This window comes from Apodemus sylvaticus, chromosome 8, assembly GCF_947179515.1.
Source record: "Apodemus sylvaticus chromosome 8, mApoSyl1.1, whole genome shotgun sequence".
In the NCBI taxonomy this organism is placed as follows: Eukaryota; Metazoa; Chordata; class Mammalia; order Rodentia; family Muridae; genus Apodemus; species Apodemus sylvaticus.
In genome coordinates this window covers 97,223,205-97,249,181 of record NC_067479.1, presented here as the reverse complement: position 1 = coordinate 97,249,181, position 25,977 = coordinate 97,223,205, and the positions used below count along the sequence as shown (strand labels likewise).

The following is a 25,977-nucleotide window of genomic DNA, read 5'->3' as shown; positions in this document are numbered from 1 at the left end:
CATAAACAAACGCAAAGAAAAATCCTCATGATCATTTCATTAGATGCTGAAAAAGCATTTGACAAAATTCAGCATCCTTTCATGCTAAAAGTCTTGGAAAGGATAGGAATTCAAGGCCCATATCTAAACATAGTAAAAGCAATATACAGCAAACCAGTAGCCAACATCAAACTAAATGGAGAGAAAGAGAAACTTGAAGTAATCCCACTAAAATCAGGGACTAGACAAGGCTGCCCCCTCTCTCCATATCTTTTCAATATAGTTCTTGAAGTCCTAGCTAGAGCAATTAGACAACATAAGGAGGTCAAAGGGATGCAAATTGGAAAGGAAGAAGTCAAACTATCACTATTTGCAGATGATATGATAGTATACTTAAGTGACCCAAAAAACTCTACTAGAGAACTCCTACAACTTCAGCAAAGTGGCTGGCTACAAAATCAACTCAAGCAAATCAGTAGCCTTTATATACTCAAAGGATAAGCAGACTGAGAAAGAAATTAGGGAAATGACACCCTTCACAATAGCCACAAACAGCATAAAGTATCTTGGTGTGACTCTAACCAAACAAGTGAAAGACCTATATGACAAGAACTTCAGGTCTCTGAAGAAGGAAATGGAGGAAGACCTCAGAAAATGGAAAAATCTTCCATGCTCATGGATTGGCAGGATTAATATAGTTAAAATGGCCATCTTGCCAAAGGCAATCTACAGTTTCAATGCAATCCCCATCAAAAATCAACTCAGTTCTTCATAGAGCTAGAAATAGCAATTCTCAAATTCATCTGGAATAACAAAAAATCCAGGATAGCTAAAACTATTCTCAACAGTAAAAGAACTTCTGGGGGATTCAGTATCCCAGACCTCAAACTTTTCTACTGAGCAATAGTGATAAAAAAAAAAAAAAAAAAAAAACAAAACTGCATGGTATTTGTACAATGTCAGGCAAGTGGATCAATGGAATAGGATTGAAGACCCAGAAATGAACCCACACACCTATGGTCACTTGATCTTCGACAAAGGAGCTGAAAGCATCCAGTAGAAAAAAGATAGCCTTTTCAACAAATGGTGCTGGTTCAATTGGAGGTCAGCATGCAGAAGATTGCGAATTGATCCATTCTTGTACTAAGCTCAACTCCAAATGCATCAAGGACCTCCACATAAAACCTGACACACTGAAACTAATAGAAAAGAAACTGGGGAAGACCCTCGAGGATATGGGCACAGGGGAAAAGTTCCTGAATAGAACACCAATAGCTTATGCTCTAAGATCAAGAATTGACAAATGGGACCTCATAAAACTACAGAGTTTCTGTAAGGCAAAGGACACTGTCAAAAGGACAAAACGTCAACCAACAGATTGGGAAAGGATCTTCACCAACCCTAAATCCGACAGAGGGCTAATATCTAATATATACAAAGAACTCAAGAAGGTAGAACCAAGAAAACCAAATAACCCCATTAAAAAGTGGGGTACAAAAAAGTGGGGTACGGAGCTAAACAAAGAAGTTTCACATGAAGAACTTCAGAAGGCTGAGAAGCACCTTAAGAAATGTTCAACATCATTAATCATTAGGGAAATGCAAATCAAAACAACCCTGAGATTTCACCTCACACCAGTCAGAATGGCTAAGGTCAAAAACTCAGGAGACAGCAGGTGTTGGCGAGGATGTGGAGAAAGAGAAACACTCCTCCACTTGCTGGTGGGATTGTAAGATGGTGCAACCACTTTGGAAATCAGTCTGGCGGTTCCTCAGAAATCTGGGCATGACACTTCCAGAGGACCCTGCTATACCACTCCTGGGCATATACCCAGAGGATTCCCTGGCATGCAATAAGGACACATGCTTCACTATGTTCTTAGCAGCCCTATTTGTAGTAGTCAGAAGCTGGAAAGAACCCAGGTGTCCCTCAATGGAGGAATGGATACAAAAAATGTGGTATATTTATACAATGGAGTACTATTCAGCCATTAGAAACAATGAATTCATGAAATTCTTAGACAAATGGATGAAGCTGGAGAACATCATACTAAGTGAGGTAACCCAGTCTCAAAAGATCAGTCATGGTATGCACTCACTGGTAAGTGGATATTAGCCTAGAAACTTTGAATACTCAAGACATAATCCACATATTAAATGATGTCCAAGAAGAAAGGAGGAGTGGCCCCTGGTTCTGGAAAGACACAGTGCAGCAGTATAGGGGAATACCAGAACAGGGAAGTGGGATGGAGTAGATGGGGAAACAGGGGGAGGGAAGAGGGCTTCTGGGACTTTCAGGGAGTGGGGAGCCAGAAAAGGAGAAATCATTTGAAATGTAAATAAAGAATATACCAAATTAAAAAAAAAAAGAAAAAAGTGGGGTTCTTGTGGGAAGGGTCTGATGAAAGCCCTACGGAGACAAGGATGCTGCCACCAGCCACACTGTGCCACACTAAGAGCCCACAAGCAAATAGACCACTCGTAAGAAGAAGGACTTCGGAAAGAAATATGCAAACTGTTCTCTCAAGAAAGATTAACTTGGGATGTTTGGGACCAGCACGCAAAACTCCAGCAGCACCCTAGGTAGTTTAGAAATGTTTTCAACGTTTGCTTGTCTGTTTTCAGAGCATGGTGTCTCACCAGTCCAGACCAGTCACCACCCTCTATGTCCCCTAGGCTAACCTATGTCAAGGTAAGCCAAGTAAGGTGTCTCAGAATCAAGTAGCCTTTCAGAAGGAACTGAAGTACCTGGCTTCCCAGAAGCTCAGGTCACTAGTGTGACCAGAAACCACCTACCTTTCACATAAGCCAAGCCAAAGTAGGTGGTCTCCCTAAGGTTGGAAAAGGCCATGACAGCACAGAAGACAGCTCCTGCTGTGGATTCCACGTCACACTTCACCTCCAGACACTGTCCGTTCAGCAGGACCACACAGAGGTCTCTGAGAGCCAAGTAGGATTTCCCTTTTTTGGTCTGAAAACAATAACCGTGTCAATGCTCACAGTTAAGATGAGGTCTTTAGTTTGGGCAGTCACCAGGCTGTGCATGTTCCGCGTGATGCCTCATTTAACTGTCTAACCGCCCATGAGATGAGTATAGTTTTTCTCCCTATGAACAGATGAAAACCTGAGACTTAGAGACAAGAAGGAACTTTTCTAGGGTTGCAGTTGGTTATAGCAGATGTGACCCGAGTCTAGGCTCTCTGAGGGATCTCTGAGGTCGGCAATGTGGGACAAGACTGATCCATATCTTTCCCTAGTTTTTCTTCAGACTCATCTATGAGTCATGCACCCTCTGACTGAGCCAGGAGAGGCTGTCCTGGTGTTCATCTGCACTGCTCTGAGCTACAGAGAAAATATATCAGCATGGGGGTGACATAGGAATCTGGAAAAAGAAAGACACCATCCCAGCCTTCCCTCAGCCCTGCCTCCAGAAGGCCTAAGAGCCAAAAGGCAGCACTGCCAGACAGGCCTGGCCAGACAGGCATCTTGGCTCTAGGAGGATGGAAAATGGGAAGGTCATCAACCCAAATGCTCGACATTAGCTGAAAACCTCATGGCCCCAGGCTGGACATGAGCCATGAGGGCATGCACTGGGCCAAGCTGGGTAGCACACCCTGATGATGCTCCCTGTCTGTCAGTCCCTTTCCCTACAATCTCCCACGCCTCTCTCCTTCCATTCTTATCATCCCAGAGCCACTTCCCTGGGTGACAGAACATTTTTTCCTCCTCCTTACCTATCATCTTCTACCCTCTCCCACAGGTATGTGTCTTCTTGTTTGTTTATTTAAAGCACAATCTCTACCCAGCATGCCTTTCTGTTATGCATTTGTCTCCCTTTTCCTTCTCCTGGACCGTAGGCTTCACATGGAAAGGACTTTGTTTGCCACAGCATACAGGGCGGGGCCTCGGAAGGGTAGCCGCTTGTGGAGTTGCTCCACAGCCTCTGCGCTGAAGGAGATGAAGGCTGAACTGGGGGTGAGGGTGAGAAGCCCAGGAAGCCACAGGAGCGTCTCTCCTGGAGGAGAGTGAAAGGCAGGAGTAGGGTGGCCATGTCTGGCAGGTGTCTGGAGGGACAGGACAGATGCAGGAACATGGAACATGGCGTGGACGGAAAGGAGACACTATTCTTTACACAGCTTCGGGGAGGCAGCATGAGCAGAGATGGAGGGAAGAGAAACAGAGAGACCAGGAGGTTCATGGAGGTGGCACAGACACCACCAAGGTGTCCTCAGAAGAGACCCCATGTAAGACACAGAGAGCCTTGAGTTTGTTCAGCTTGCGGATTCTTTCTCATCCCACCCAGTCTAACCGGTAGTTACCACAATGGATCCAGGCAAATGTAGGGTCACTGGGGCCTCTCCAGCCAACAGGATGAACTCCGGTCTGGAGAACTAAGAAAAAAAAAATCCAGAATAATCAAAGGTGGATGAAGATGGCTCCAGGCTTGGAGTTCATCTCTCTCTCTCTCTCTGCCTTCTACAGCCCTCTGCCTCCCAGTGACACCCACCCCCAAGGAAACAGGTCCCAGCAAGACAGAGGCAACATGGGCAGAGACCACCACTGTCCATCTCAACAGGCCTAAGAGTGAGGTGGAGGAGACTGAGAGCTTGCTGACTCTCCCGGGGCTTCATTAGGGGCTACTATACAGTCTGTGAGGCAGAGAGGGGGCTCTGAATGATCCCTAGCATCGAGTGGCCAGGTTCAGGTTTCTGTCGGTTCAGGTTTGTGAACCCCATCCCAAGGGTCCTGAGGCCCCTGTGTCCGTCCTCTGTCGCAGGGCCCAGCTAGGACCATTCTTGACAGTGTCCTCCAGCTCCACCTCCTTTTCTCACCTTTCCCTTTCTTTCCAGGAAATTCCTTGGAGAAGATGTTGCTGGCTGCGAGCTTTCGGCTTCTGCCAAGAGCACAGGCCCTGAGCCACACTGTAGACCCTCCTCACAGTCACAGGGACCCGCACCTGCAAACGCGCTGGCCAGGGGTGAGGACGGGTGACACACTTGGTGATGCATCCTTCCTGTGACAGGCTCAGCTGCCACCTCGTGTTATCTCCCGTATCGTGACACAACTTCTTCAAGCTGAGGCCCTCAGAAGGTAAGGCTACACATCCATAGGGCAGGGAAATACAACCACATCCATTTGTCCCCTACCCCAGGATTCTGCCTCTGTGCCCACCATGACCCCAAGGTCCCAATAATCCCTAAATAGATCATGGCTATGACATTGATTTGAAAACTTTAGACATTTAAACTGTTTTGATGATAAACAGTCATGTGCCACCGTCTGATGCTTTGGTCAACAGCAGACCAACGGAGCTTGGTAGTGAGAGACTCACCTGTTAACAAAGCTGTTGCGACTGTGCGCTGTGGTACTCCAGCATCGCTCCAAGGAACTCTGTGTCTCTGTGCTTCTCTCTGAAACTAACCACACAGCACAGTGGGCAGGGGTGATGCAAGCAAACAGGCCAGAGTGTGGATACTAGCACAACTGATCAGCTGTGTGCCCTTGGAGAAACTACTGAATGGCTCTGAGTCTGTGTCCTCAGACCGCTAATGGAAATGCTAAAGGAAGTCAAGGGTCAAGGGCTGAGAAGAGTTGTTTGAGGGGAGCGGAAGCCTAAGGACAAAAGGCAAGAGAAGAAGGATGAACGCTAGCTTTAAATAAAAATAAACAAAATTAGTTTTGGTGGCACACACCAGTAGTTTCCATACTCAGAGGCTGAGGCAGGAGGATCATGAATCCAAGGCTCACTTAAGAGATCCTGTTTCAAAATAATAAATAAATAAATAGAGTGTGGTGGTTAATACTGATTAGCTTGACAAAATCTGGAATCCAACCTCTCTGGGAGTGCCTTGAAAAACTTCTTAGATTGGTTTAAATGAGATGGGAAGAGCCACCCTAAGTAGGAGTCTAGACTGGTTTAATTGAGATGGGACTATCTACCCTAACTAGGGGTCTAGCGTGGTTTAATTGAGATGGGAAGAGCCACCCTAAGTAGGAGTCTAGACTGGTTTAATTGAGATGGGACTATCTACCCTAACTAGGGGTCTAGACTGGTTTAATTGAGATGGGACTATCTACGCTAGCTAGGAATCTAGCCTGGTTTAATTGAGATGGACAGAGCCACCCTCACTAAGAATCTCACAATGCTATGGGATGGGTTCCCAGGCTGAATGCAAAGAAGCAATCGAGCTGAGTGCCCGCCTTCATTTCTCTCTGCTTCCTGATGGCAGATGTAGTGTGACCAGCAGCTGCCTGTCACTCCTGCCACAGGACCTCCTACACTGTGGACTTGACCCTCATACTGTGAGCCAAACCAAAGCCCGGTCCCTTCAGATGCTTGTGTCTGTTAGCATCTCACAGCAACAGGAAAAGCAATTCCCATATAACTCAGGTTCAGACAGCTGGAAAGTAGGGAAAGGCGTGTGTAAAGGGTGTTGTAACAAGCGGCTCTTCCAGCCTACCCAAAGGAATGACAGCAACAACCAAAACTTTAATGAGCTATGTGCTTGTCAGTCCCCTAGAAGGACATTTCTAAACCCCTTTTCTGTTGGAGGGCTGGAGCGATGGCTCAGTGGTTAAGAGCATTGGCTGCTCTTCTGGAGGTCCTGGATTCAATTCCCAGCACCCACGTGGTGATTCATAACTGTCTGTAACTCCAGTTACAGGAGATCTGATGCCATCTTGTGGCCTCCACAGGCATCCGACAGGCACATGATACACAGACATAGATGCAGACACAACACTTGTACATAAAATAAAACCTTTTTCTTGCTTTTCTAACTCGTCATCAATTTGAATAATTTGAACAATTAGGCTTCAGTTTAAAGAGCTAATATTTCATGTAACTAACTTCATTCAACTATTAAAACTTAATTAGGTACAGTGATTCTAAACCCAGGCCTGGGGCATTTCCTGGGGGCTCTCTGTGTAGATAGCAGGGATGTCCACACACTCAGGGCAGGAGATAACAGAATGGTCACCTTGAGTTCCCTCTGTCCAAACCGGAACCCTGGGGGTCTTTACACACCTCTCCGAGGCCGCAGAACATCAGAGGCCGGAGCCCCGGGGCTCTCGCTGCCAGCCTGGTGCAGCCTGCTCCTGAGAAAGCAGCTTCTGTTCTGCTGCTCACAGGTGTGTTCCTCTACAACTCTCCTCTCCACCTGAGGAGAGGGAACCGGAAATCAGCAAGAAGTTAGAAGGCTGCAACCTTCTAACTTTACACCAACACATGCAAGTTCCCTGACAGGTTAACTAACTCCTTACGGAGTCTGCTAGACAAGTGCTCTAAGGCTGAGATCCTGAATTCTTTTATTTAGTTTTCTTTTAGTTACATTTTGGCTGATTTAAATTCCAATAGTCACACACAGCTAGTGGCTGCCCAGTGGGAAAGATGGGCTCCTCAACTGACCTCGGAGATGGTGCCCAGCACCAAGCCCACCAGCCGACTGATATGGAGACTGGCAGGGGCTGGGTACACAGCCACCTCTTCCTGATGAATCCGGCAGGCTTCCAGAACCGCCTGCAGGGGCCGCCGTCTCCGTGGCTGGTCTTCACACATGGCCAGCAGGAGGGAGTGGACGGGCTCTTGAAGCTGCAGGGGCTGCAGAGAATACACTGGTGAGAAGTGTGGCCATTGGCCGTGGCCGTGAGAAGGGGTTGCTGCAGGGTACCAAAGCCGACATGCTCAGGAGACTCCAGAAAACACATTCATCACAACTAGAACAAGTTCGCTTCTTCTGGAACCGACATCTGATTTGTCACTGAGTCTGAGCAATGGTTTCTACATCGGGAGCGCACAGTGCCGCTCTCTAATCTGAGCTCTTTTGCTCAAATACAAGCCTGGCAGACAGACGGAAAGCCTGTGCTGGACACCACAGACCTTGACCAAAGCCAAATGCTTGCCATACCAGTAGTCAGACACACACACACACACTATTGACCTGGTAGCCTGCTGCTTCCTACCGTTATTTAGTTCTCTCATGACAACTTCCCCTGGAACATGCGTACCCAGGAATCAGACCTTCAAGTTAAGGTGACTTGCACGAAGTCAGCAGCAGCAAAGGGCTCAGTCACAATCACCATTGCTAGAACTCTATGCCACACACACATTGGGCCAAAGAACAAGCAGTCTGGTGCAAGTACTCCCTGCGTGCTCTCAGGGAGCCTTGTGCAGTACCTGTTTTCACGGCAGGCAGGCTACTGTGTCAAGATTTTACACAGCTTGTTAGAGTCCTCTGTGCCCAGCACAGTTGCTTGAGGAAGCACAGAATGCCACAAGTATACAGGCGCAAGCCTGACCCAGGCAGACCTTAAGCAGTAGCAGGGGTGGCGTATTTACAAAGGCAGAGGGGTGCAGGTGAGCTGGTGCAAAAGAGCTGTGTGTGTGTGTGTGTGTGTGTGTGTGTGTGTGTGTGTGTGTGTAAGGAAAAGGCTACAGTAGGGCCTATGATGGAAGCACCGTGTGGGGCCCCAAAGAACTGGGTCCAAGATGGGGCTGGCAGAGCAGTAAAGCCAAGTATAGGTTTGAAAATCATACATCCTTAAGACAAGTCCTGGGGATGTCAGAAAACCAGCGGGTGGGGCAGAAGCCAACTTCTGGAATCCATGTTGCCTGGTAGATGCTGAAATATATAATCATGGAGTAGCAGGTAGCCAGTGGGTGTCTCAACTCAAGCAGGCTGAGTTGTAAATGGTTTTCTGCTTAAGAGATGGGAGGTGAGGAAGAGAGGGAGGGAGGAGAAAGAGGGGTAGATTGGTGAGAGTGGAGGGAGGGTCCTGTGGCCAGGTTCAATGATGCTTTTGTAGTTTTAGTGTTTAAAGGACTCTTATGATGTCAAATGAAAAGATGCATTCACACATGCATGCAGGTATGGATACACATGCACATACACATATCAATGTATGAATGCACGCGGTGCATGTATTCATCTGTTGAATTGTGCAACATGTGTTACCCTGTAAAGCTTCTGTTGGGGGGCTTTCCATAGTCAATAACAAGCTAGTCTGAGACCTCTTTCAGAGGAGACATTGTGGAGTGCATTTTACCTCAGTTATTGAGCCCAGAACACTTTTCCCAGCTCACTTTAGGAAGAGCTGACTCTAAAAGCATTTGAGAGAACATGTAAGTAACTGTCTTTGTTATCTGTGAAATCCTCTAGCTTGCTACCTCCTTTGGGCAAATCAGACATGCGAATCTCAGGTTTGAGCCCCAGCCGCAGTTTGGGTCTGCTTGGAATGTTGGAGAAGATGCTGAGGCTGTTTATGGACTCAGGGGGATGAGTCGTGCAATTGACTGGTAATGCCTACGTATGGCTTTGGCGTATGGTGGTAAGATCTACATTCAATGCCTACGTATGGCTATGGCTTATGGTGGTAAGATCTACATTCGATGCCCGTGGTCCAGCACAGGGGAGAGCTACTAAGCTAATCCAGAGAGATGGCCTGGTAAGAGGTGTTGCATTCTTGTTTACAGACCTGGTTTGGTGGAACACGAAATCCTGCTGACCAGTAGAGAGTCATCCCTAAGGAATAGACATGCATCTGCCCGAGAGAAAAAGCACATGGTTAGCCGTCATCAGGCACGTGACTTCACAGTGCAGCAGGCCAAGTGCTGCAGTTCCCACAGCAAGGGTGGGAATCTGGCTCACCCAGCACCATCTGCACCTCCTTAACCTTTGCTTCCTCCCACGCTGCAGCCTGGAAGTTTGTTTTCTAGCAGTAACTATGACTCCCAGATTGGTGAAAAATAAGAGAGAACATCTGTTAGGGTACTTCTGGATGGGGGAGCTTGCTTTATTGGGGGAAAGAAAAGCATGTGACTGGTCCCACACATGCCCTGTTATTTCTATCTGTAATACCACATGATATACGGGGCCGCAGTGGCCATTTTGCACCATGTAGAAGTAAGCACAAGGACCAGAATAGAAATTCGCATCCTGAATCCTTGTTGAGATCACTGAGCTGCTACCCATACCTACATTTCTACTTAAGTAACTAGATGAACTAACTCTGGATGTTGTACTTGGGGCTTTCTGATTCTTGTAACCAAAGCAGCTGCGCACTACACGATAGGGTCAGTCTTACAACAAAGCTCTGTACCTTGTCAGAGAACAACACAGTGTAACAGGTCAGACTTCTCTGAAGCTCCTTGTTTTTAAAGTGAGCGTTTTGCCTAAACCCTCTAACAACGGAGTACAAAAGAACATGGAAGTGATGACTGTCAGGTTGGAAGTCTTTTGCTTATTAAACTGTTTTGTCTTCACGACAACCCGTTGAGGCAAGTTTTTAACTGTCACCATTTTAGATAAGAGGAGACTAAAGCAAAGGGTTATTCAGAGTTGGCCTGAATAAGACCCAAGCACGGGATTGAATCCAAGCCGAGAGCCGATGTCCTCAGTCCCAGGGCTGTGGGCTCCAGATGAATGGATGTCCTTTGGTTGATGCCCATTGTCTTGAAGACCCTTTTTCTCAGGAAGAGATTTCGAAGGGTCAAACATGTGTTCCTAACATGGGTGAAACTCTGAAAGAGAAGCACCTCAAGTAGCGAACCATGTGCAAAAGCCATAGTTCCCGGAACAGACGGGTCTAATGCAAGTGGCTTTGGGGTCCAACGTGATAGGAATGAGGAGTGAATCAAGTGTCACCTGTGCCAGCAAACTATTGTCTTATCTGAAATCAAATCCCTAAGACTCAGACCCACCCCCAGACCCGGTGTGGGAAAATTCCCAAGCTCTATCTTCACAACAATGACCCTGATTGGAAGTGGGATAGCATCTGGGCACAGCAGAGGTACCATTCACACCCAGGACTGTCTGCATTCCAAAGCTCTGTCTGAAAACGTCCTGGGGGCACAGCTGAGCCCAGTAGGCTCCATCCCAAATCCTAAATGCAGCCTCTGGAGTGACAGGGGAGAAGGCTGGGGAGGTTTTTGAGGGCAGACCTGGCTCTGTGGACAGAACATGCTCAAAAGATGAGGAGAGGGAAGGAATCTTACGGGTTCCCAGCTAGAGACTTGGCCACGTCTGCCACCTGTGCCTGGTCCAGACTCAGGAATGGTGAAATGTCAGTCTCAGATGCAGTCAAGACTTGGGGAGGGTCCTACACACAGCCCCTGCTGCGAGCTCTACACTCCTGACTTCCCAGATACCCCTCACAACCCTATGCCAAGTTGGATGAAGGGAGAATTGATGTGGTGAACGGAAGGGAGCCGTGGTCGTCAGAACTGCTTGGGTATAGTCGACCAAGAGATCGGATGTCTCTGCCTGCTTCTTCTTCCTAAGGAGGCAGAGGATAGTGCCTTCAGCCTCTCCTGGAGGCACTCCAGGGGCCAGTCAGAACAGAGGGGTAAGCAGCCAATAGGAACACATTCAAGCTCCCTTAGAGCCCAGCCCCACCCCACATTGGCTCTCCCTGACTCAGACTCACGTTTCCTTCCTTTCCTAGCTAACATCTTCTAAGCATCCCTGCCCAGTTCTGGCCTCAGCCTCTTCTGACCTTAGAATTCCCAGGGCCTGGCCCTTCTGCATGGAGGAGGAAACAAGGGGAGCTGGATTCTCTCTAGCTCTGCTCTGCTAGGGCACAGGAGTGGCCAGACCTTCCTCAGGCCAAACTGCCACCGGGGTTCGTAAAGCCTTCCTTCAGCCAGCAAGTGCTGAAGGACCCAGGGAAGTCCCCAGCAGCACTTCAAAGCTAGTTCAGCTCAGCTACTCTAAAGGGCAGAGTCTAGGCAAGGATCGAGTGCCAATATTTCATTTAGAAGCTATAAGCCCAGAGCAATCAGAATGAGGAGGGAAAGAAAACAAGGGCAGATGAGGCACACAGAGTCACCGTGCTGTCACAGGGCCTGAGGATGGACAGCAGAGATGGCTCCCTGGCTCTCAGAAGCGATCTCCAGAAGGTGTGAAAAGATCAAGAGAGAGGATTGGCCCTCTCAGTCAGCCCTCTCGCCCACCACTGGCTAGGGCATGTCCATGTCAGTACTACCCCTTTGCCACTGCCCCTACACTGGCATATCACATTGGTGTGTCTTTGGAGAAAGCCAGAGCTCAGAGTCCGCGTGACATGTTCGCTGAGCTCAGAACGTGACCAGTGACTTAGCCCAGGTGGGGCACCAAGCCACCAAGAGGGAGATGCAGGCAGGAGCCTGAGAAACAGCTGGAGCCATCTTACCAGAGGCCCAGTGACTCACCCGGAGATCTCACAGCAGGGGAGGTATAGGGCCTGGAGGGAGGAAGCCTGTGCAATGGGCGCTCTGTGTTTCCATCGTTGCCGCATTACTGGAGCTGCACGGAACCTGACAAACCAAACCTGGAAGGCCCCGTCTCTTTTCAGAGCACAAAAAGGAAAGCAGCAGAGTTCCAGGGTAGTCCTGGGAGGAGCACTACCCCAGATCCACAGGTTCCCCACGAAAGGCCAAGGAAGAAGGGCTGTGCTCACCTAGCACTGTGCGACTGCCCCGAGCATTCTGAAACTCGAGTTATTTATTATTATTATTATTATTATTATTATTATTATTATTATTAGCTGAACATATTGGAACTTGTGACTGTTCAGAGGAAACCATTTTTTCACTGAGTAAATCCAGAAGTCTTCGGTGATGCCACCATCAGTATAAGTCACTTGATGAGGCTTTATTATTATTATTATTATTATTACTATTACTATTACTATTATTGACTTTTGATTGTTTTGTTTTGTTGGTTTATCACGACATGGTTTCTCTGTGTGACCGTGACTGTCTTGAAACTCAATTTGAAGGCCAGGCTGGCTTTGAACACCTGCCTCTGCCTCCTTAGTGCTGGAATTAAAGGCGAGTGCCATCACTGCCCAGCTTTGGCATATTTTAGTCTCTCTCTCTCTCAGCATGAAATAAATCTCTGCATCTCACATGAATGCTGTCCATTCCTCACTGACATGCATCTTGTTTCTAGTTTGTGAATGACAAAGTGCTGCTGCAGCTAAGGCCATTTGAACCCTACCTAGAGATAACACCACTCACTTAGATGAAGCTCTTGCTTCATGTTACCAGTGGGCACATTATGAAGACCATTTGCCCAAGCGGTCCCCAACATTTCTTTTTATATTCCTCTGTGTGTATGTGTGTGTGTGTGTGTGTGTGTGTGTGTGTGTGATGTATATACACATACGGGAATGGTGCTTATGCCCACGTGCACACACGTGGAAGCCAGCGACTAACAATGGGGTACCTTCCTTTAGCACTTCCTCTTTATTTTTTGCGATCTCTTACTGAAGCTGGAGCTTAACAGTTGATTGAACTAGTTGGCCGACTAGGCCCTTGGATTCCTGCAGTCTCCATCTTTTAGCACTGGGATTATGGGTAAGCACCACCACGCCTGGCTTTCTGCATGCTTACATGCAAGCACGATAACCAGGAAAGCACCTCCCCAGTCCCAACACTGTGTTTAATGCTGACAAGACTGGATCAGCAGAGTTGCATCTAGATCACTTCACTGACTGAGAAACGTGGGTTCCGTGAGGGTGAACTGCCTTGTCCGAAAGCCAGTGAGTTGCTGGAAAGAAAGCCTGGAAACAACCAGCTTTAAACCTGCTCTTTCTCAGAACTGGTGTGGGCAGAGAGTCTGGGTGTCTCCCCAGGAGAGGCGGCATACCACACCTACCTGGGATGCATCTGGCTGCTCCTCCTCATTGGGTCCCTGGAGCAGTTCAGGAGCCTTGAATGGTGCAGCCTCTACGTGAGACACATGGTCTTGGAAAGAAAGACTTCCGGCTGCAGAAAGCAGGAGTGACCAGGGGCAGACCACATAGTCTGAGGAATCTGAAAAGGAGGCAACACAGGGTATAGGAACTGGGCCAGTGTGCCCGACAGCACTTGCTCCTAAGACGGATTATGAACTTTATAGACACAGAACAGAATGGACTCCCAGAATATAGAAAAGTGCTTTGCAAAAGGTAGCTGTAACAGGGTAAGAATTTAGCACCTACATCTGAATCTATCAAAGACCTGAAAATTTTAAAGAGCAACTGGAAATTGCTGCAGACTTGAGATCCTTGCAGCTGGTCCAGGGCCTGAAGCAACTGGTCACAGCACAGAGCTACAGCAGTTCATCAGATCCCTCAGGACCGGAGACAGGAGTGAGCTCAGGAAGAAGAAAAGCTAAGGCATGGGTGTGCAGCCTCCCTCCACAGGCTGGCGCTGGGACCCAGCACCCAGCGGAGGCTGCGTGCCCTCGCACGCCCTGATGCTGATGCTGCGGCTGCTACATCAGGGACTTCCAAGTCGATACCTAAGTGTTGGTTCTCTGTATTTACTTCATCTGCCAACTGAACACCCCATTCCTCCAAATCGCCTTTCCATCCTCTCCTTTAACCATTTCTATGAACAATTCTTCCCAGAGAAGGCTCTGCAGAGACCTCCCAGGAAGCAGGGGCTCACTTACTGTGTCCAGGAGACCTTGATATGAATATGAAATGACCAGGCAGGGGCACCTCTGTCCTGAACTTAGCTTTGAGACATGAAAGCCCTCTGTACCTCAAGGCCTGGCCTCACCCTGTGGCCATTTTCTCATGGACCTGACCACATAGATGCTCAGGTCTTCCTGTCCAACACCATCAGCCTGTTCACCTGAGCATGCTTACATTCCAAAGGGTCCCTCCTAATTTCCATATCCTCTGTGAGTCATCACCTGACAAGTGCCTCTGCCCTACCTGGACCATGACTGAAGACTATCACTGGCCAGATAATCCAGGGAGCTTAATCATCATGCCCTATGAGGACAGCTCCTTCATCAGGACAACACCCAACCTGAGGAGGAAGATGAGCCCTCGGCTCCAAGGATCTGTGTAGAATGTCCTGACACCTTCGTTTTCTCCACATCACAGCTTGGTGACTGTTTCTGTTAGCCTCCCTTGTTCAGAACATGGGTTTTGCCTTCTGATGGGACAAAGTCTGACAGAGTGTGAGCATGCCCCAGGTGTCAGAAGAAGCCAATGTTGCTGCCTCTGGTCTCTATAAGCACCACACAAGCCCACAGCAGAGGCATGGCCCTTGGTTCTTGGTGCTTTGGTTGTGTGGCACAAGCCTTGGAGACAGGCCACCTCTCACTGCAGCTGCCTGGTGGGTACCATTTGTGGTCTTGTTCTGAAAGCTTAGGGTTGATCACAGATCAAGAAGTTTGTTTAGGAGGCTTTACTTTCATTGTCTGGTGACTCAGTTGCCCCAAACGCTCTCTTACCATTACGTAGATCTTCCAGGAGCCGCTCAGCAGCCAGTGACAAGAGGGACCAGATTTCCTCCTCAGACAGGGCTTCACCTCTGACCTGCAGGGCACTGGCAAGTGTCACAGAGGCCACACTCATGCCTGTGAAGACACACGGGACAGAGCACTGTAATTCGGGAAATGTTCTATCCCTCCAGCTACTGGGTGGTGTGCGGACACCCTGCCTCCATTCCCTGCACCTCTGAGGCACAGGGCAAGCAGACTGGAGACGTAAAGGTGTTCAGACAGGTCTCTGGCTTCTTGGTGAATGAGCAATAAATTGATTAATTAATTCTCAGATGAAAGGTTGAAGAGGTGACAAGAAACATGTAGCAAGTTCCCCCTCCTTTAGGAGAGTGCCTTATACCCGGGAGTGTTTATTACCTACTCTTCATCTCTGCCTGGGAAACAAGACCGACAAACATTTTAGCCTGAGACACATGAGTACACCCTTAGTTGTTAGCTGCCACCATTGATATGGCCTCAGTGCCAGCACAGGCCCTTCGGCCAGAGCTTGCCTGCAGACAGAAAATCCCCCAAAGGGAAGAAGAGCCTAAATTCCAAGAAGCTGGAGGAAGCACCCGTGCCAGGAGAGCTGCTTTGTTTCCTTCTAGAAGGATCCTTTAAACCAAAGCTGACATTTCAACTTGCCCGGCACCCCCAAGACCTGCTCACTAATCTCCAAAGCCCTGCAGGAGGCAGCTGTGAGGGCTAAAGCTTTTCCTCATCTGTTTATGGTGGCAGAGCTTTTCCTGCAGCCAGAGCCCTGCAGGCAGGTATACCTTGTTGGGCTGGGTAGGGAATCCATAGGCAGCCCAGGCCTCCAGGTGCTGAGCACAGCTGAGTACTCACCCAGGATGCAGCACCCTGGCTCTCCAAGCTGCACCTGGACACCAACACCGGAGGGGGCTCTGGGAGCTGTGATTTGTCACAAGGACTCTGTGAGGGCACCTATGGTCTCCAGGCACTGAGGAGGCTCTAGCCAGTCCAAGCGTGGCAAGCATGGCTCTGGCAGGCCTTGTTCTTCTTCCTGATTTCCTCTGCCTTGCTCAAGTCCATTGGATTACATTCCTAAAGGAGCCACCAAGGTCCACCCCCTTATTTGGCCACTTCCTCCTCCTAGGCTGACTATCGGGGTCCAGCTAGCAAAGTACTGAAGTCCAGCAAACAAAAGCTTCCGTTTGGCTCACCTAATTACCATGCCTAATTCCATTTAAACACCTCATCCAAACATGGGATTTCCCTGTTTACCTTTATAAACTGCCATTTGCCTATGGGCAGCATCTGTCTGCTCCCTATCCAGAGGCAGTTCTTTGTCCTCACAGGACAAATGCCCATCCTCCCTCTCCCTTGCTCTCTTCCCCTTCCTCATCCTCTTTCTCCTGTCTTTGTCTCTTATTCCCTGCCCTATGCCCATCTGGGGCAAACAAACCTCCTTTGAGCAGACTGACTCTGGGGATCCTTCACCTCCAGAGGCAGACAGGAAACAGTCCCAGCAGCCAGGTGAATGTCTGGGGTGTTGTGTGTTCTGGCTACACCGCGTGGATAGTGACACGGTGCCTGTGTTCGCCAGAACCACACCACAGCCATATTTCTACAATCACGCATGCCCGCTCAGCTCTTCTGGAGAGGAATTAGGGCTCAGCCCAGGGCTCTTCGTCCTTTTTCTCCTTTTCTCTCTGCTCCGTTCTTTTCACTTTCTCTCTTTGCCTTTTCTCCCTTTAAAAACTGTTAAAGAACTATGAGCTGAACATTCCCATTTATCTGCAGCTTTCTAACTGCGATCACAGTGAATGGCTTTTATCAAAGATAAGGGAGAAAGGCTTTGATTCTCAGACAAAACTCTCAAAATTCCAAGGGAGCCAAGACTAGAAAAACGACAACAACAACAATAACACAAAACAAAACACAAAACAACTACAATGTAAATCTGTTAGGCAGACTGGCTTGTTGAGAAGTCACTTCGATTTAGCAATGCCAAGGAGGAAGGGTGGCCTTGTCAGCCAACAGCCGTGGGTTCTTCACAGAGCCCCTGAGCACGGGCCTAAACCTCACAACTTTCAAGCATTAGCTCAAAGCAGGCTAGAGATTTAACATAGTTCACAAACTATACCCTTTCAGGGAGGCAAAGGAGAAAACATGGGGACTAAGACTGGTAAAGGGTTTTGTGAACTTAATACCAAGAAAATAATCTATAAAAGCATGTTTAAGTAGTAAATAGGACATCAGTAAAATTGAATTTTTTGCTCTGAGAAAAATCCCATAAAGAGTATGAAAAGCAAATTTTACTAAGATAAAATATTTTAAAACCCCGTATCAGAAAAGACACACATATTTAGACTGTATGTTTTTAAATTCTCACAAACCATCAAAATCTCTCAGTGCCTAAGCGTGAGGACCTGAGTTCGAATCTCAGAGCACCTGTAAAAGCTGGCTGGACGTAAGAGCCTATAGTCACTTCTACCACGCAGGAGGAGCAGACAGGTTAATACCAGGAAGTTCAACTGCCAGCTAGCCTGGCAGGCAGATAAGCAGCACTGTTGGGGGTGTGGGGAGCCTTCCTCTAACTCGGCTGAAGGTGAGGGCCAACCACAGCACCATTTTCTGACTTGTATGCCCTTGCCATGGAAAGTGCACATCCACACTCACCTACATGAACACTTGCTCAGTTGTACAAACACACATACAATAAACAGTGTAACTAGAAAATGACACGGCCATGTCCCCAAAGATATTTGTACAGATACCAAATTAAACCCATAAAAACATATTAAACATCATTAGATATGAAAGAAATGCAAATTAAGGCCATAAGGACATGATACTGCAAACCTTTGGAATTACTAAGATAAACACTTGTTTTAACCCAAACGCCAGTGGGTACACATAGAAACCCAATCTCTCACACAGCCAGCGAGACTGGGAAGCCAATGGGTATGCCAGGAAACAACTTGTTAGTCTTTTATAAAATTAAGCATGCAACTACTATTTGACCCAGCATAAACAAGTAAATGTGAACATGCATGTAAACACACATGCTCACATATACTCAGGTCTCCTCTAAGTGTGGAAGCTCTGCTCAAGCTCACTGGAGTCAGTGACCCCAGACTTGTGATAGGCGTGTGCATGCAGACACACAAATAGACTGAGACAGTCTCAAAATCCAAATGCCGACCTCCTGTACAAAGGCCACACTGCGCCCAAGAGGCATGTTGGACTTTGTCAGAAACGCAACTGCAAAATCCAAATGGCAAATGTGTATGTCAATGGGAATCCTCAAGGAAGACATTATTTAAAGAAAGGAAAGGAAGAGAGAAGAGGGAGGGAAGAAGGGAGGGAGGGAGGGAGAGAGGGAGGAAGGGAGGGAGGGAGCCACAGAATGTTAAAGTCTTTCTTGGAAAAGCCTTTCCAAGTCTTTGTCCACAGAAGCAGTTGAGGACGTGGGCAGCTCCCTCAACACCACAGGGTTAGGCTGCAGCCATGGCTCTTTTAAACCCATTCGCTTGTTACTACCTGAACTATTAGCATGACTCCTGGAAATCTCTCAAAAAGAATTATTTGTACTGGAGCTGGAAAGATGGCTCAGCAGTTAAGAATACATACTGCTCTTAAAGAGAACACATGATTTTTAGAAAGAAAAAGTAAGATCTTGAAGCTAGCTAGCTTCCAACAATGCTCTAAAAAGAAAAGAACAGTCTGCATTGACCCAGTTCAGAGTTCCTCCAGTGCCAATGAAAGTTTCCATAGAGGCATTTAAAAAAATAATCAGTGTCAATTATTTAACATTGCAGCTATCCATGATCACAACAGGATTTGCACAGACAGCAAGTGAGTCAAGAATCCATAAAGTAGCTGTCCAGTAAGAAGACATCAGCCAATTAGAAAAGTCTTCAAACACCTCCAAGAACCTAGAGAGTCACTTTTACTTGTCATGCTGTGTCCCTGTTCAGGGTGGAACGTGTGCTCTGGACTACTTACAAAGGCTCTAAACGTTCACCTCCAGGCCACCATTAGAAACCAAACCAGTTGGAAGCAGAGGCCAAGCCAGATTTGCAGGCTGCTCAGCAGATGGATGCAGGAATGTCCTTGCATCGCTCAAAGACCTGTTGGGAGTACAGAGGTCCTTGTGCTTGAAGATAGCACCAAGGCACTCAGCAATGCTAGCCAGAGCACTGCCTCTTCTGTGAGAGAGAGCTCTAACCTGTTTTTCCACACAGAGGGCAGGAATGGAGGTAGTTAATAGACTGGTGATATGCGCTATCTGTAGGTCCAGGCCATACCAACCTCCAACAACCAGGACCAGAGGTAACTAATAACCCAAATGACCTCTATCTGTGTGACCTATGACCTAGACCATACCAGTTCATACCCTAGGCCCTTAAGGTAATATGTGTAGCCTATCTTTAGAAACCAGCTTCATGAAAGAAGTGAAATATACCTTGAGTTTTGATGGAATATGGATACTTGTGCCCTGGGGATTGTGTTACACCAGGAAACTTGTTTTTCAAATTATATTGTACTTAAATATGCCTACAGTAAACTGCCCAGTGTCTGGATTTAGAAGTTTGAACCAACACCAGCTACTGAGTCGTGTTAGACTCATTTCCTTCTTGCCTCACACAGATGAACACTCTGCTGGCCTTGGTGTTTGCAGAGACGCCCTCAAAGGCTAAGAAGACTTGGTGGATCCAGGCAATTACTGGCATTCCTCACCAACCTTAAGTGGCTACTAAATTAACTAAGTGGAGACCCTAATACAACACACACACACACACACACACACACACACACACATCAGAGAGAGAGTGCAGGGCTTGGAGAGTAATTAAAGGTGTGAACAACAATCAGAACAGCCACAGCATTCCTAGAAAAGAGCACGAGGGAGATTTTTCCAGAAGTGCCTTCTCTATCACTTAAAATCATATTTTTAATCCACTCTAGAAAAATATGATACATGCAAAGAAACAAGAAAAGTTTCTCATAGGAGCTGGAAAGACATCTCAGGGGCTGCGAGCATCTGCTGCTCCTGACCAGAGTTCAGCTCCCAGAGTCCACGGGGTGCCTCACAACTGTCTGCAACTCTAGTTCCAAGGAATATTCTGGACTCTACTTGGACTCTACTGGCACCACACTTATGTGGTACATGAACATACATGCAGATAAAACATGTATACACATAAAATACAAAGAAATAAATCTTTTATTAAGCATCCCATAAATAGAACAAAAACCAGACAAGTCATTATTCTTAAGGAGACCCAAATATTGGACTCACTAGACAAAGACTTCATATTAGCTGCTTCAAAAGTGTTTGTTTCACATTACCAACAAAAATGGTGTCTAAAGAACTGAAGGAGAGTTGGGCTTTATTCCAGCACTTGGTGGGGGTGGGAAGGGGGGCAGAGGCAGGTAGATCTCTTGAGTTCAAGGCCAGCCTGGCCTACATGGTGAGTTCCAGGAGAGCCAAGGCTTTGTAGAGAGACCTTGTAAAAGAGGGAGGAGGAGAAAGAAGAGGAGGAGAATCAGGAGAACGAGGATGAGGACTAGAACAACGAGAAGGAGAAGGAGGAAGAGAAGGAGGAGGAGGAGGAAGAAGAGAAGGAGGAGGAAAAGGAGGAGGAGGAGGAGGAGGAGGAGGAGGAGGAGGAGGAGGAGGAGGAGGAGGAGGAGGAGGAGGAGGAGAAGGAGAAGAAGAAGAAGAAGAAGAAGAAGAAGAAGAAGAAGAAGAAGAAGAAGAAGAAGAAGAAGAAGAAGAAGAAGAAGAAGAAGAAGAAGAAGAAGAACTACTGAGGGAAAGCAGAATTCCTCACTAAGCAGAGAACAGCAGTAACAGGTTAGAAAATCTAAGCAAAGACAAAAGTGTGATGGCTAAAGTGACTCATCAGGGGACTTCAGAAGCTGACATCATCAAAGACTGGTAAGCTCCAAAGCAAGGCAATGAAGATTATCAGCCTAGGAAAAAGGAAGAAAAAAATAATGAAGAAAAACGAGCAACTGCTCAGTTCTCTGTAGGACACCATCAGCCTCACTAACTTCCTGGGGGCCAGAGTCTCTGGCTGCACACAAGAGGATAAGCTCAGAGACCCACGCCAGAAGGAACTGAAGAACACCGAGAGGAGCAAAGAGGGAAGAAGGAGCAGACAGCAAATCCTCAGTAAGACACGCACAGCTGATTTGTCCTCTAAACCCAAGCTGGTGCGGGGACATAAAGGAGTGGTGTATTCAACGTGCCAGGAAGGAAAAGGCTGTCAAGAATTCTATCCCTAATAAAGCAGTCCTTCAGCTTAAAGGGGTGGGGCTGGAGATTTCTGGAAAAATCTCTCTCCCCCTCCCCCACCCCTCCACCCCCATGCTCTCCTCCAGGAATGCTGTGGCTGTTCTGATTGTTGCTCACACCTTTAACTACTCTCCAAGCCCTGCACTCTCTGCTATGTGTGTGTACTAGGGTCTCCATCAGTTAATTTAGTAGTCACTTAAGGCTGGTGAGGAATGACATTAAATGCCTGGATCCAACAAGTCTTCCTAGCCTTTGGGGGGGGGGGGTGCTCTCTACAAAGACCAATATTTGGTTTTCATGACCCACGTGACAGCTCACATCTACATGTAACTGCCAGTTCCAGGAGATCTGGCACCTGCTGCTGCCCTCCGTGGGCTCTGGACACAAGTGGCACATGTAAACTCAGGCAAGCAAATATGTACACACACATACACACACACACATACACACAAACACAAACACACACAAACACACAAATACACACACACACAAACACACAAATACACATACACACACACACACAAAACAAACAAGCTTAAAAGGAAACTGAAAGCCATATCAATGAATTTCCCACATAAACACAAACACAAATTTGTTGCTGGTAGGTCTGCCCCACCCCCAAGAACTAAAGGGAACCCTCAGCCTGAGGTTAACACACACTGGGCAGTGATTCAGATTCGCATGAGAAGAGCTCCAGGAGAGGTGACAGAAAAGAGGTCAGCTGCCACCCTTGATTTAAAAGGAAGAACAACATCCAGCAGGAACCGCACACATGCTCACGAGGACCAACCTCTCTCTGTAGCCAAGGCTGAGAGGTCCTGCAGACCTGAAGGTGTGGTTCCTATTGTGGAACGTGGTATTATCACAGCATCCACAGCCCTGTTCCCATCCTCATACCTGTTCCAACGAATAACCATGATGGCTCTGCAGGAAGGAATGTGCACATCCCACTTTCTGTGCAAACTCTCTACCCGACAGGCTCCAGACCTGCAGCAGTGTGGTATGACCTGCCCTGGGGTAGCTGGGAGACAGAGGAGAGCTCAAGTGCCTAGAACCTTCCAGAGTCCGGGTCTTCCCTTAGCTACAACCTTCCACACCAGCCACCCATGGAAGCCACCCCAATGGACAGTAGTAGCCCCTGTGGGTCTACTTTACAGACTCTACTCCAGGCCAGTCTTCAAGACCAAGCTGAAGTCTCAGTAAATGTATATGCTCTTCAGATATGGTTCTGGAGCCAATTCACACTTCCTCCAATGAAAACATGAGCCTGCTTCCCTAGTGCTTGACGGATGTCAAGCCAAATTCAGAGTGTTGAGGGGGTCAGTCATTTCAGTCTTGTTATAGGATGTAAATGGTAATACACTGTTGTTATATCCACTTTACAGATGTGAAAACTGAGGGGCAAAGATAGAACAGCCTGGCCAGCACCATGTCGCTTTGGGTGTAGGCCTGTGTTCCCGACTTCCAAGGCAATGCACTTTTCCTCCGTATTCTGCTGACTGTGGGGACGGCATGGAACACCTTACCGAGCAGCAGTCTGGAGAGTCTGCAGCTGGGAAGTCTTTCATCACACCACGATGCCTCTGGGCTTCTCTCCAAGTTTCTCTAAATGGTCTGGTGGGCAAGGTACTGCTTGCTGTGCAGCGAACTAAAACGGGCACTATTAACTATTAAAAGAATACAGGATCGCATTTCACAGATCAATCCGGGCAGCCGGCTAGTGTGGAGTCTCTGAAAAAGCACCAAGCCACGGCACTGCTCTGGCCAACACACACAACCCCATCTCATCTCTCACGAGCCTTCCTTTATCTCGCTTCCATGGACCTCATTATCTGAGGACTTTTGGAGTCATCTCAAGGCCTAAGAGTTCCCTGGCCTTCCCAGGCTAGGGTATGCGTTCACAGACCCAACCCTGTGCTTTTCCGGGCTTTTGTGCATCCTGCCTGCCGAGACACATTCTGGTTAACCTTCAGCCTGCAGCAGCCCTCAACCTGGTTTGGTGCAAGCTACACTCTACTACCCGTGGTCTTTAGAGTGTCTCACTTGGACCATGGAGGCAGAAGCTAGAATTTCATCTATGGGCAAAGCTCTGTGAGACATGCTTTATTTGACCTGTGTTTATTAAGGATATAGTATACTTCAAGTTCTCAGAATAGGTAAGCGGCCAGTAAAACCCCCTACCTTTGTGAGGGCTGGGGACAGGCATGGGGAAACAAGCAATGCACAGGTAAGCAAATAAAATGCGTCCATCTCAGACTGACAGGCTGCAGAGAGAGATGAGGTGAGCTATGTATGGCAGCAGGCAGTTACAGGGAAGGAGAGGGCCCTTTAACAGAATATCAGCAAAGGAATCTTGGGAGGTGGCATCTGAGCTGAGACTCAGAGGTTGAGAAAGCAGTCTGTGGGGGGTGGGGCGGGTTCCAGCAAAGAACAGACCCAAATATCCTTAGGCTTAACAGAGTTCAAGAACACAAGAGCCCTGCATGGTAGAGAAGGTGCTGAGAAGGCAGAGGACAGAGGTGGGAGACTGAGGCACAGAGGTTAGCAGGGGCAACAGGGAGCGTGGCCGGCTGCAGGCTCTGCTGCTGTGCAGAATGAGCGCGGTGCACTTGGAGCAAAGGCAGGCTGGAGCCCCAGTGCCCAGGCCTGCAGCTGAGCAACTGTGTGTGTGTGTGTGTGTGTGTGAGAGAGAGAGAGAGAGAGAGAGAGAGAGAGAGAGAGAGAGAGCTCACCTCATCTGTGCCTCACCCGTCGTGTGAACACATGGCCTTCATCACTGACAAAGCTTACACTACCCCACTCGCAGGAAGAACCCTGCATCCACATGCCCTAGACAACTGCTGATTGATGATACCTGGGTGGCCGCTTGTGACAAGGCCACCTACCCCAGCGGATTCCATGTGCTTGATGTCAAGCTATTGAGCGGTATTGACCAGGTCCTGGCTTCCAAAGAGGTAAGCGTCTCTGCTGGCCCGAAGTGTCTTTTGACTGCGTATTGGCCTTGAGCAGTGTAACTCCCTGGACTTCCCAGGCCCCTTCCAGCTTCCATCAAGGAACCACTGAGGAGCTCTAGACCCAGCCCATGGCTTCTAGAGAGACATGCAGCCCTCTGGAATGCCCCGGGAGGGAAGTTAGGCCCGGGTCTCTAGGCCCCATTCTTATCTCTGGGGTTCAGGGTACAGATGCCCACAAAGCAAAGGCATAAATGCACAGTCACGGGAGGCAGACTGGTCCCACGGCAGCTGGCAGACAGGCACTGCCCCTTCCTCGGTGGGTTTCTATCATTTATTACTGCCTCTCCTTCTAACAGTATTGGCATTTGCACTGCCTTCTATATCCTCTGAAGTATTGGCTTCCAGGTTTTGATCTCAGGTCCTGCATTACATTCTAGTGGCTGTTGTAACGAAGTATTCATTTTCATATAGTTTCAGAGGCTATAAGGCTGACATCAGAGTGCTTGGCAGGGGCAGCAGCCAGGGGCATATTCTTTGCCTCTTTCAGTTTCAGATGGTTGTCAGAATTCCTGGGTTTATGACCACATCATTTGCGCATTGGCTCTGGAGGCATGCTGTCTTCTCTGTCCCCATCTTGTGAACACAGAGATGTGTGAGATCCACCTAGATAATCTAGAATACTCTCCTATCTCAGATGCTTTAACTTGGATGCATCTACAATTTCTTCTGCATAGAAGGTAGCCATCATAGATTCCCCAAATGAGGGTGTGGTTCTCGCTATGGTTAGTTTGTGGAAGGGTATTATTCAAGCCTTCCCAGGCCCGTATTCACTCCATACTCTCTCTGAAAAAGACACGATGTGAGCTTTAGACACTGAATCCCCGGCTTTCTGACCTTGTGGCTGTGTGACCTTGTGCCCTGGGATATGCTTAACCTCTCTGAGCCTCGTTTTTGTCATCTGAGGACTAGGGTCGGCAGCTGCCGCATCCCAGAACTGTTGACATTATATCGAAGCACTCAGAATGGAAAAGGAGCTGCGCTCGCCCTGACGCCCGTCTCTTTCCATCTCTGCTGCGACCATCCAGACCAGGCTTTCGAGCATCAGGACTCTGAGCAGCTTCCAAGACATGACTTTGAAGATATGGTGTTAATTGTTTCCATCTGTTTGCTGGGACTGAGGGACAGAAATCATCCCATTTTCACCCTCACTGAAATGCTTCAACTCTCTCAAGGTCCCAAAAATAGACACCCCAGAAGGAACCAGGGAGGGTTTGGGAATTCTAAGGAGTCACAACTTGTGGAAAGATCTTGTCCACACTGTTCTGTAACCCCACCACCCTGCTTCTTACACCTATGGAATGTCATTGAAAACTATCCATCCACAGTGAACTCAAGATCCAAGAGGAGTTTGCTACGAGACAAGCTGCATCTCCCCTCCTTTCCCCACAAAGGAAAAGAGCCTTCTGTTCCATTCAAGCCTTTGTTCAAACCCAAGACTCCAGGGCTCTGCCCTTCCAGAGCTCTCTGCAGTG

General features: G+C 48.0%; 1 protein-coding gene across 1 annotated transcript in view; it reads right to left on the bottom strand.

The window, feature by feature from the left end:
- LOC127690813 (FERM and PDZ domain-containing protein 2-like) overlaps positions 1-22,408 on the bottom strand; it is a 67,485-nt gene extending 45,077 nt beyond the window's left edge. The window contains exons 1-7 of the mRNA XM_052190318.1: positions 22,282-22,408; positions 15,191-15,316; positions 13,616-13,773; positions 7,387-7,578; positions 7,006-7,138; positions 3,863-3,993; positions 2,775-2,949 (exon numbers count right to left, since the gene is read on the bottom strand). Coding sequence (XP_052046278.1) covers positions 2,775-2,949; positions 3,863-3,993; positions 7,006-7,138; positions 7,387-7,578; positions 13,616-13,773; positions 15,191-15,316; positions 22,282-22,408 — 1,042 coding nt within the window. The remainder of the gene's footprint in view (positions 1-2,774; positions 2,950-3,862; positions 3,994-7,005; positions 7,139-7,386; positions 7,579-13,615; positions 13,774-15,190; positions 15,317-22,281) is intronic.
- Between the last annotated feature and the right edge of the window lie 3,569 nt (positions 22,409-25,977).